Consider the following 12340-nt stretch of genomic DNA (forward strand, 5'->3'; position numbering starts at 1 on the left):
AGAAACCTACAAAAACACCCATGCAACCAACCGTTCTCAGCAATCGATCCGATTTCAAACTGCCAGAGTCTTTTTTCTAGACTTTACCGGTCGGCCGCTGGTGGGTCTAACAATAGAGATGGCCCAAGTGAAGTTCAACACCGTTCAACTGATTCGAATGAAAATGGGATTTAGTGGATGAAGCAAAATCGTGTTTCGAGACTAAGACCATTTGGGCTAATAATTAATACATATATTGACTATACTTCTGTAAACTAACATTAAATAAAAATTATTAAATAATTAAATATTAAGTAAATTCTGATTAAATTAAATTTAACAAAAACTATTAAGCTGAAAATCTCTATGAGTGGGGGGAACAGAATTGCAATATTTAAGATTCATAATTTTAATAAATTTCACTTATTACTGGGAAACGTAACAGTTAGCTAAAGATTAAAAGCCGGGAAATTCGGTGATCTACTAAGAGACCGAAAGACCTGAAGAAAAATCGGTAGACTCCAAGTAAAACAGGGAGATCACAAGTTGCCTTTTGATTTCACAATAGATATTGTAGTCTGTTACTAATAAAATTACATACTTTATTTATGGCTAAAACAAAGCATGAGATCATTCAAAATACACTATTAAGATGATCAATAAAACTTATTTCTGAATACAGCGTAAGTCGATGAATTTGCTGTTTTATCGCTCATTTAACATAATAAATATAAATAAAAATAAATAAATCGAAGGTTTTCGCTCAGAAAGTAAATATTCTTAACATGCTTAGTTTTTTTCTCTTGTTTGTGTAGGTGGTTTTACACAAAAGTATTGATTTTTATTATTAGCCCGAAAGGGCTATTAAATCTCGAAATGGGATTTTGCGTCGGTTCATTATAAATGGAGTATAAATTTTTAAATTGTTGCCACCAAATATTATATTTTTGTAGTATTTTTAAAGAAATTATATAATGAAGAATCTGCATGTATATGTGTATATGTTCCTCACAATGTTAAAAAAAAGCGACGTTTTAAATTTTGAATAATGTAGTCCTCCACCCGAGCATGCGCACCTGGATGCAAGAAACTGTAATTCGTTTTACTATTTATTTCATATTTTGTAAAACTTTAATGAATTTTTGATTAACAAACTCGAAGATCTGAAAGCGAGCAATGGCAGCACTGTTCGAAATAAAACATTTTTATCTCCATCGGGCGAGACTTGCTATTAAAAAAAATGTAAGATATTTAAGTTTTAATTAACAAACTCGGCTCTGTGAAAGCAAGGTGCTTCTGCGGCCGGAAATAAAATACTTGCGCCAGCGTGTTGGTATTCTGTAAAGCCTTAGATACTTTCAAATTTAATCTGTGAGGCTAGTGAACTAACGATTTAAGGACAGTAAACATGTATTAAAATCACGAAATATCTAATTAGAAATATTCAATATTTTTATGAAATTAAACTAGTTCGGCTCATTTAAATTATACACTTTTCTTTTTTTTTATGATAAAAATTTTAGGCTGCTGACCACGCAAGCGACTAGTTTTTAAAGAAATACTACAGCGAATATAAAATTGCTTATAGCAACCTCTAACACTTTATCAGGAATTCTAAATATACGCTTTTAAAAATATTTTGTGACTTTGCTGTTCAACTGAATTTTATACGGCGTAAGTGCTCCCGTTCGCGACTGCGCCTGAGCAGAGAAGGGGAACTATAGTTGTGCGGATGGTTCTTCCCGACGAAGACGGAGAAGGATAGTCTGTCTATCTTACAGATTCTGATGGTGCTGAAGTCTGACCTCCGTGCTATGCCTATCTGATGTTGTCTGCCAACGTTGCTAGCAGCTGTGATTCTCTTAAGCGTGGTACAGAAACGTGAGGAAAAGAGTCCTAATAAGGAACAGCGCAGGGAAGATAAGAATCTACATAAGCATTCTGGATTATCGTTTTACATCGTCAAATACCTGCTTATATGAAAAGGACTGTTAAGCAGGATTAAGTCACATTGTACCAATCTAGTACATTCATATGTTATCCATCGTATAAGTTCATTAATGTGTCAAAGTCTGACACGTATGTTCATCTATGTTGTTAAATCTTAACGATAGAAAGTCACTGATTAAATCTTATGTTTAATTTTTCAACTTGGTGTAGTTTATACTTCTGTAGCAGAGAATCTTGGTTCTACACCCACCACTACGCATAACTCTCAAGGTTCTTCAAAGAACAACAAATCTTCAAATACAATAAGTGCGAAGAACGTGATCTTTTAAAAAAGTTAATACATAAAACGTTAATAATATAACGACAAAATTTGTTTTGCGAGCCGTTTTAGTAAAAAAATTGAATATTAATATGATGAGCTAAGAAAAGATTCAAAAAATATTAAAAATGTATGCCAATATTTAACACTGCATCAGGGTGAGTGAGTGAGATTTTTGGCGCAAAAACTAAAGATGATTATGATGCGACAAACACAAGGTGAGATGATGAAATCAAATATTTATTAATTATATTTTGATGTAATTTGATGAAATCAAGTATTTATTAATAAATAAAAAAAGACAGACAGATGTACCAAATCCAGAGGATGAAGTCATATAAAACCAGGTAAAAACACACATTATAATACAATATACAATCTGCAGAACAGATTACATTCAGTAATAAAAGCCAGTCTCTTTTAAATAATAAAATAAATTACAATTGACCTCTCTTCCGATTAAACGGTCGAGAAGTAAGTCACAGCTATTAAAATATTTCTGACGAAGACTATGAAAACACGGACACTCAATTAAAATATGATGGACTGATATGCAAAGATTACAATTTGAACAAACAGGCTCATTCTCAGCTTTTAAAAGGTAGTTATGTGTCACTCTAGTGTGACCAATTGTGAGGCGAGGCAAAAGAACTTCCTCCTTACGATTTCTAGTAAAGTCCCAATGCTCAATTCTAGGCTTTACATTTCTCAACTTGTTTTGAAGCTGAACATCCCAAAGTTGCTGCCATTTTTTTTCAGATCTTCTCTTTGACAACACAACAGATGTCTCCAAAAGGGATGAGGCGACTGGACAGTTCAACATCACATTTTGCAGTGATATCTGCCAGCTCATTCCCTTTTATTCCCACATGCCCGGGAACCCAGCAGTACAGGATTTCATATCCACGACACAAGTTTATATGAATGTTGAAAACATCCACTAGTACTGGATTTTGAGTGTTGAAAAAAGCTTCTAATGATTTAAGCGCACTATAGGAGTGTATAAACTATAAACTTTTTGTTTCAGAGTCTTGAGATGTACAAAAGACTATAATATATTGCAGTTAGTTCAGATGTTAAGACAGAGAACGCATGGTGCAAGCGTATGCCCTCAATGTGATCTTCAATTACAAATGCCATCCCGACATGGACATTTGATTTGGATCCATCTGTATATACTGGAAGATAACTGCTATATTTATGCCTGTGCTCAGAAACGCGTTGTCTGTAAACGATGTCGTTAGTGCTTGCCTTCACGTGATGGTTGAAAACATTAAGAAGCTGGATCCGTTCATTTTCCCAAGGTGGGATAACACAGGAATTCTAAACATATGCTGTTATGCAGCTTTTAAAAATTATGTGATTTTTTTTTTTTGTTGAGCTGTATGTGGCGTAAGTGCGAGGAAAACGATGCTTAATTATAAAGCTAAAAAAAGGGGTGCGGGAGGTTAGCATGAGTGAGTACAACAGCAGGTACGAATTTAGCGAGAGCGTAAAAAACGCTAACAAACCCTCTTTCTTGGGCAACTGTTAAAGTCTGAAACATATCATATTTTTATTTAGCTTTGAATTTAACGGCAAAAACAAATTTAAAGACATTTATTCAATAATATTCAAGCCAAAACATTTATTAACCGACATTACTAAAGCAATAGTGTTCGTCTATGGGAGGGAAAAAAAAACAGTAATTTTATAATTTTAATCTATGACAATAACACACGCATTAAGCGTCTTTCAAAAGAGCACGGATGAAATTGCAAGAACGGTAAAAATGAGTCGCGATGCACCCGTGCAGTTGTTAAAATTGTTAAAAAGGATAAACTCCCTAATAACAGTTGAACTTAAATGAAAATTAAAATGTGATTTCTGCAAAAAATGTAAACATATAATCCCCCCCCCATAAAAAAAGAGAACAGTGTGGTAGAATTCTTATTCCTTTATTGATATATTATTTTATTAAATGTTTTCTCTCAGATATGTAGATCAAATATGAAAATTATTATTACAATTTAAATTTTATAAATACATTGAATTTTTTAAAAATTAAAAATGCGTATATTTAAATAATAGTTTCAAAGATATTTTAATGTTTTAAACACATCCAAGTTTATAGTAATGGAAGAAATTTGCAAACTCTGCTAAGAAAATACATCTACTTGAATCTATAAATCTTTGTCGAGGTGGCGTTTTGTAATACATTAAATCTTGCATGACAGAAAAAATATATTATTTCTGAAATTTCATGTGATCGTTATAATTAGTTGAGACAATTAAATTCAGTAGTATTAGAGCAAATTTTCTTATCTTTCGAATTTATCCATTCTAAATTACAGGAAAGCATGCAACAGCAAAAGATTTTCAGTTTTGTGATACAGAAATTACGGTGATAATGATTCAATTTTGTAACTTAATTTTCTTTTCTGTTCTTTCTAAATGATTATGTTACTTTGCTATTTTTATGAGTGATGCAAAATTAGATTCAGTTTCAAAATATAATCAAATTGAAGACTATTTACTTAGTTTTTCTTAGTTGTAATATTAAACATACCGGTGTTGATCAAATTTATATATTTTAGTAGTTTTTATAAGAACAAATTAGCTTGCATTTATTGTGGTTTACAGCTACACTTTCTGTGATAGAATTTCTATTTTGGTATTTCTTACCAGGTATATTTTATTTATTTCGAGATCTATTGTCATTCCTTTTCATTAGAATATCTGCAAATTATTTTATTTTTTTAACACATTACCAGATTATTTCAGTTGATTATAGTATTTGATATGTTTGGCTTTTCTAGTTTTATATTATATATTTATGACTCTCCGGTCAATTAGCATTACATAGCCGTTTTCAAGTATTCGGAACTGTTTCATTTATAATTTCGTTTTCAATTTTCATCCTACTACATTTTTCACATATCTTATAAGTTGCACAACAGCTTTCATCCTTATATTGACCTTTTTTAACTGATAACTTTCCGTTTTTCTAATTTTTACCAAATTGAAGGTGTTTTAGAAGATATAGTAGGAAACATGACTGGTAATGACTGATTACAAATCATGCGTTGCTCACTCAATAACACGGCGCACAAGACAATTTTCTGTTTTTCGATCTTTTTCACCAAATTTGTTTGCAACTTATTTCCTTTTTGCACGTCACCATAATTTCTTTTTGATTCATAGTAGGATGTATACTCATTAACCAAACTACATTTGTATGTTCCCAAGGAAAATAAATAAATAAATAAACCGCACTCACGCAGTATGACCTACTATATTTGCATTTTTTTTTACGCCATATTTGATTTACATGTAAGCTTATTTCTATGCAAGGCATATAGCGCGTATCGCTTTTCTTCAACTTAGTTTTAATTACAGTAAATATTCATTAACAAGAATCTTAAAGGACCGAGAAATCACCGAAAAATCTTAAGGGAATCTTGAGGAACCGAGTTTATGTTAAAAAAAAATCGTGCTCTCTGTGAGAAGGTTTCTTCACAACTTAAAATAATAATAAATAAAGTATAAATAATAATAATAATAATAAAAGCACAGAAATATGTAGACTCCACAGCATGTGAAAAACAATACTGTGCTTCACAATACAGCAAAATTTTAATGAGATTTTAATTAACATTATTTAATTTATAATTCCGTTTCAGCTGGCAGAACAAAAGAATTTTCATTATAGAATTTATAGGTTTTCAAATGCTAAAATTACGTTATTATTATTCTCATGAAGTTTTATTACTTTAGAACTATTACCTAATATTCACACAAAACATTCATTAAACTAGAAAAATTCACAATTTTTTATTTATGTAAATAATGCTATGTGCGAATACTGAAGCCTACGTAGAACAAGAATTCTATAAGAATCCGGAAATTCTCTCTCTCTCTCTTTTTTTAAATATTTACATTGTTCAAGTCTGCCCCAAAATGCTTGTCATTTAATCTGTTAATAGCAGATCACTTTTCTAAACTCATTTTTTATTTTTAGTTGTGTGCAAAGCTTTCATTATTCTATTTGTGTACTGCTCCTGAACATAATCTCTAAAATGAAATATCTCAGTCAATTTTTGTCCTATAAGAGTGGCCCTTTTTGTATATTATCTTTTATAATGAGCGTAAAGTTTATCTATATGTAAGTACTGTGGAAATGTATAAATAGTTAGATTCCCGAATTTTAACAAAACCGTTTTTTTAAATTTAAAAACGTCAATGCATTAATATTTAGGTAATTGAAAGAAATTTTTCAAAAAATTTGATGGATATGGCTATTATCAGTGGTTGCGAAAATGAAAGTTAGGTAAGGACCTTTGTGGGCACAGTTTGTCTACAAAATGCAATTAAAGAAATTCATATCATATTCGTATTTCCACCCAAACGTCAAACCTCAACACTCAGTCAAAAATTTTTCACAAACCAAATATACTTTGCAGTCTTCAAATGCCATTTTGAACCACTTCTCAATGTCAGATACTGCCATAAACGTCAGCTGAAAGACCAACAGGGTGAAGGAAAAAAAATTCGCAAGTATGACAGACAGAACTCTAATTGTTACCAGACCCAGCCGATTAATGGATATCGAATTCTCATCATTAACGCATATAATTTACGCTAAATCCTCGGATATATTGATTTTTCTGAATTCGTTCGGGGTTTGCAAGTTTTCATCACCTGTCCAATAATTACGATATAATATTTCAAAGATAAATCAAGCATTTGTTTGAACATCATTTATAAGCAGCAACGTGCAGGGTTCTGGTGGACCCAATGTTTGTTGAACCTGATATCAGTGTAATGAATGCATTCAAAATGTTATTAATAATCGATAACTGTAGTTTGTTACATTAAAGAGAGAGAAAGATCTATGAAATGTCATAAAAATTCTAGAAATGAATTCTTTTATGCATTTATTTCATTGAAACCCAAATGCATTACTCAACAGAATAGAACTTTGAGCTACAGCCGTTAAATATGGTACACATAAAAGACTAATGAGACAAAATAAGATATGAAGATGAGATAGCAATAAATATCTACCAGTAAATAATGACAGTTTTTAAATCTGTTAATCTAAAATCTGTTTTTAAATCTGTTGCTGCAATTTAATTCCGTAGCCCAGTTTTCAATGAAGCAGGGTTTATTTTTCACAAGTTGGATTCTGTCAGACTTTACTGTAATAGGATGACTTGAAAAAAAGCTGCGACGACGGATTGGCGATGGTTCTCTGCGTTATAGCTTGGAGAGGCTTTACTGCGTAGTTACTAAGATGACACTCGAAGGCAGACGTACCCATAAACAGACATCCATGCCTTCTGTAAACGGCCATACCATGCTGAAAGTGCCGGTTCTCGTCCGATCCATGCCTTCTCCGGGATTCGAACCCCGGTCCTTTGGTATCGCAGGCGGCGCCCCTAACCACTATACCGTCTGGACGACTGAATAGTTATAAATGTTAAAACATTCAATCAATATTTTCAATCGGTTGGTAAGTCGTAATAATACAATTTTGAGAGCTAACTCGTTGCGTTAAATATTAACAATCGCACACAGCACACAAAAGTAGATTTATAATAAAAATACATAAAAATTTGAAAGCTTTCAGATTTTATATTACGCCCAAAGGGGCATTTTTTTCACGGGGGATCTAAAACAGGTTTTGTAAAGTGATATAGAAATTCAAATTTGTTCGACACAAAATAGCGTTAGACATTGTAACGTCTTTGCGTTGCTATGCTACCAACACAATACCAGTAAAAAATGTAAAGAAACCTCGCGCATAACACCCGTGCTTGAAGATGCCCGCGATGTTAATGTTAATGGAACGCTTTCAAATCGTTGAGTTTGTTAATCGAAAATTTGTTAAACGTTTACAAGATATGTAATAGATAATAAAGCAAATTTTACATTTGTGCTGCCAGATGCCCATATATTCGAGTGGAGGACTACGTTATTCAAAATTTGATGTCTCTTGGCACCGTTTTTTTACAGTGTGAGAAACATACATACATTCATGCAGATGGTTCATTATTTAATTTCTTTAAATATATTTCAGGGCTCTAATATTTGGTGGCAACAATTTGAAAAGTGATTCAGACTTTTATAGCGAACCAACCCAAAGTGCGAAAACGAAATTAATAGCCCTTCGGGGCAAATTGCCCTTTTGGGCTAAAAAGCTCGCGCAGTACATTATAAACCTAGGATAAACTCAGTTAAAATATAATTTTTCTTCAAATATTAAGCTATAGCATAACTATAACTTGTTTTCAGGAACAGGCGTGGCCAAAGAATTGAACCAAACACTGAATTTTAATTGCCCTAAAAAGTACAGAACGCCGTCAATTGCTTATTTTTTCTGTATTCTAGTTTAAAATACAAAATTCATTACAAAATTCCGTGAAAGAATGATATAAGAAATGTTAAAAATAGAACATTAAGGATTAGATATCCTGTATAACTGCTTGCTCTGCAAGCTTAATGTATAAGCAGAGAAGCTGTTCTACGCAATCTCAGCTTCGTTACAGAAAGGAATTCTTTGCATTTGATCAGCAACAATCAGAATATATATATATATATATATACATATCCATAGTAGTGGTGATTGGCTTTCATTAAAAGGATCCTCTGAATTTTAACATAGAATTCGTTATAACGAGTGGTCGCTACAACGAAATTAAACTAAACAAATTTTAAATTGGGGACTTTTTGCATGATCGTTATAATGAGCAGTCGTGTAGCGATTCTCGACTGCATAAAGACTTTTTAAATGGCCACTTTTAAATGACCACTATACATCCATGAAAATAGGAAATATTTGTATTTAAAATTTGAAATTCACATACTTCAGACAAAAGTTCAATTAAGAGAAAAGATATCAAAATTTGCTCAGATTTAGACAAATTACATAAGACTTAAAATGAGCACCTGAATTCATGCTCCATAAAATTGTTACTATGGCATAACTTATATGATTTTTAGCCTAAAAATTCTTGAAAAGATAAAAAAAGGTCAAGACTACCTCTCTTATCTAAATAACCGAAATTTCCTAACTTTAAAAGCTTTAGAAAATTATTACAACTATAACTAACTTCATTTTTTATTTTGATGTATAGATCAGAAAAACAAAATTTAGTTTCTCGGTAGTGACAAAAATTCTCGAACCTTAAAAAGATAATGCTGGGAGGGAGATTGAAGGAAACAAAAACTTGTCTCAGTTGGTCGAAGTTAACAGCGCAGGCAAGCTGTAATATGAATCAGATTAATGGAACCGCAGGTAATTTACACATAGCTGTAAAGAGCAGCATGTTAAAAAAAATCACAATGTCAATGAGTGAAACATGTAACACAAGGTCTGTCGCGAAAATAATGTGCCTTTTTTTTTTTTTTCAAGAAATTTATCGAACCAATTCGTACAATTACTCAATAGTCTTCGAAATACATCCCTCTTGCTTTAACACATTTGTTCCAACGCGATTTCTATGCTTATATGCGTCCTGAAGTCCGTCACAAGGATGTCCTTTAGTAACCTCGTCGTAGCCGCCTTGATGTTCTCCAGGGTCCCCAAATGCTGCCCTTTGAAGAATATTTTAATCTCCGACGATCAAAATGTCTTTTTTAATCTCCGATCAAAAGTCTCTGACGGAGTTTTCTCAAGTTTGAAACAAAACTTTATCTCGTATCGCTGCTCGAGAGTTTTTTTCCATCTTGATTTCGACCAAGCACTCACACAAGGGTTCTTTGAAACGGGCATTGTGACTCTCCAGGAGCTCGGATCCGACTGGCGTTGGTCGCGCTGTGTTCCCAAGACTTCATCCACCCTTCCGTACAAGCGGCAACGCTGTGTGACGGATAGTCGCAGCAGAAGAAAATGGGGCTCATTACTTTCGGGACAGACCTTGGTTATCCAGATGGATACAATCAAATTCTTAGCGACCGGGTTCTTTTTCATGAAGAACATTATAACCTTACTTGTTAGTGCAGCTGATTATTATACGCTGCGTAAATAAACATGGTATTTTAACTGATGTGCATAGATGTTTTAACCCTTCTTTTATCAGAAAGAAAAAAGAACACAAAAAGTAAAGCATGTATGATTTCATTATCAGCATAATTTGCAACCTCTATCTATCTATCTGGTAGTAAATTACCCCATACTGATAAAATTGCTGTATTTTACAGTAGAAAAGGTCTTATAAAATTGTTTTGATGTTCTCTATATAACTCAAATTTGGAAAGCAAAGGTGTTTTTGATGCATAGTCTGGAGGACAGGGTCAAATGAATACTCGCGTGGAGTTGTATCTTCCAACTGTACACTTTTTCAGTAACCTTTGCTGAGCCATTACAGCAACATAAAATCTAGCGTTATCACGATAAAAAGATTGTATCTTTGCGACTGATGATTGCTGGCCATTGTCAATTTTCCCTCTTACTTTGTAAAATTGCTGGCAGTAGAGGTTTGTGTTGCCAGAAAATTTTCAGCTACAGTAGTAAGGGAAGAACAGAAATGTCCCCCAAAATAGCATAAGAATTCAGACAGCATGTGATTTTTGCGAAGTCATACGTTCGTAAACTCACATGACTTCTGACATTATCACAAAGTCATTCTTCGAGGGTTCCTTCAGTTACGAATTGTAATTCGATTCTTCGTCGCTGTATTACGTACTACATCAGTTTCAACGAAAATCATAAACTCAGATTACAAATCTTCCATTGCTTATATCTCTCTGTTTTCTTTTAACTAATTTTCAGTTAGTTTAAGTTGTTACTTTTCTGTTAATTTATTCATACTCGTTGTTAAATGCTTTCTCATGTTTGACGTGTTAGTATTGTTCCACTAATTCATTTGATTTGGTGGTTTATGTTTTTATTCATTGTTTCTTGCTTTGCCTTTCTATTGCTTCTGACTGTCGAACTTAAAGAACTGTCGAATCATCTTACAGAAATGAGTACATACAACGAAATCTTAACTTTCGATCGCAGCCTCAATTACTTAATAAATAAAAATAAACTCTTGCTTTCAAACAGATAAGAGTTTAGGAAACATCTATCAGGAAATATTACGCTATCATCAATTGAGAATCTGAAGACGACGTTAGGCCATCAAACACATTATGTAAGCATAACGCCATGAATTAAGAATTTAATTTACCTTCTAAATGATTAATTGTACTTATGAAGAAGTCGAAGCTGATTTCAGATTTTCATAATTTTTTTAAAGGAATTCTGTGACATTTACGAAAAGCGTTTTTTAACATTCAGTTCATGATTAAATGATTTAGATACAGATAGATTTCACTTAAGGGATTTACTAACATAAAAAGCTACAAATGAAAAGCGGAATTTTGCCGCAAATATAATGATTTATGAAACCTTTATTGTTTCATATTTCAAAGTCGAATGTTGCATGTTTTCAGAAGTAAAAGGGAATGCCTACTACATATATTTTTTATTTACAAAGACATGCTAACAGATTAAATTAAATGAAAAATTAGTATTGCTACTTACCATAATTCTGAAACGTTTCACGTCACAAAAGGCCAAGTTTCTCTTTTTCTCTCTGTTTCTTTTTGACGATATCGATATTTCTATCCCTCCATGTACTTTTCCTTAGTTTGATTGGTCTACTACCAACATACCTTCCTGTGAAAATAAACCGAGAAAGTATGATGTATTCATTAATATCCGCTTAACAAAAATTAAGAGTAAATAATTTCTATATTTCGTAGAAAATTACACTGACTCCTGAAGTGTAATTTTCTACGAAATATAGAAATGATTATATAGATATATTAGTATATACAGAATTTTTTCGAATGAAGGAAAGAACACGAATATCAAGTTCTTAAATGGAAGCCGAAGTTTAGTCATGGCACAATGCCACTGACTATGACTCTCAGTGACCATGTAATACGCTGTTTACTACCACACGCATTAATCCTTTAAGAAAAGCTGTAGCTAATAAACTACGTAAATGTTTAAAATACTGAAAAGTTTGTGTAGCTTATTCGGACATGATTCCGAAATGAAGAAACGAGGCTGAGATGTCAGGATAATATTCCAGAGCTGCTTTTTCTCTCAATCTATTT

The 12340-nt window shown here is 32.5% G+C and overlaps 2 protein-coding genes across 2 annotated transcripts in view; one reads left to right on the forward strand and one right to left on the reverse strand.

The window, feature by feature from the left end:
• LOC146997795 (uncharacterized) overlaps positions 1-12340 on the forward strand; it is a 70777-nt gene that overhangs the window by 56731 nt on the left and 1706 nt on the right. The window lies entirely within an intron of this gene.
• Positions 1-12340, reverse strand: part of LOC118188011 (uncharacterized) — a 145614-nt gene that overhangs the window by 15700 nt on the left and 117574 nt on the right. Inside the window, exon 5 of the mRNA XM_035358340.2 lies at positions 11760-11894. Within this exon, the coding sequence (XP_035214231.1) occupies positions 11782-11894 (113 nt within the window). The 3' untranslated portion in view covers positions 11760-11781. The remainder of the gene's footprint in view (positions 1-11759; positions 11895-12340) is intronic.

The sequence above is a fragment of the Stegodyphus dumicola genome, chromosome 4 (assembly GCF_044657685.1).
Source record: "Stegodyphus dumicola isolate Sdum_Otavi_A_Nest chromosome 4, ASM4465768v1".
Lineage (NCBI taxonomy): Eukaryota > Metazoa > Arthropoda > Arachnida > Araneae > Eresidae > Stegodyphus > Stegodyphus dumicola.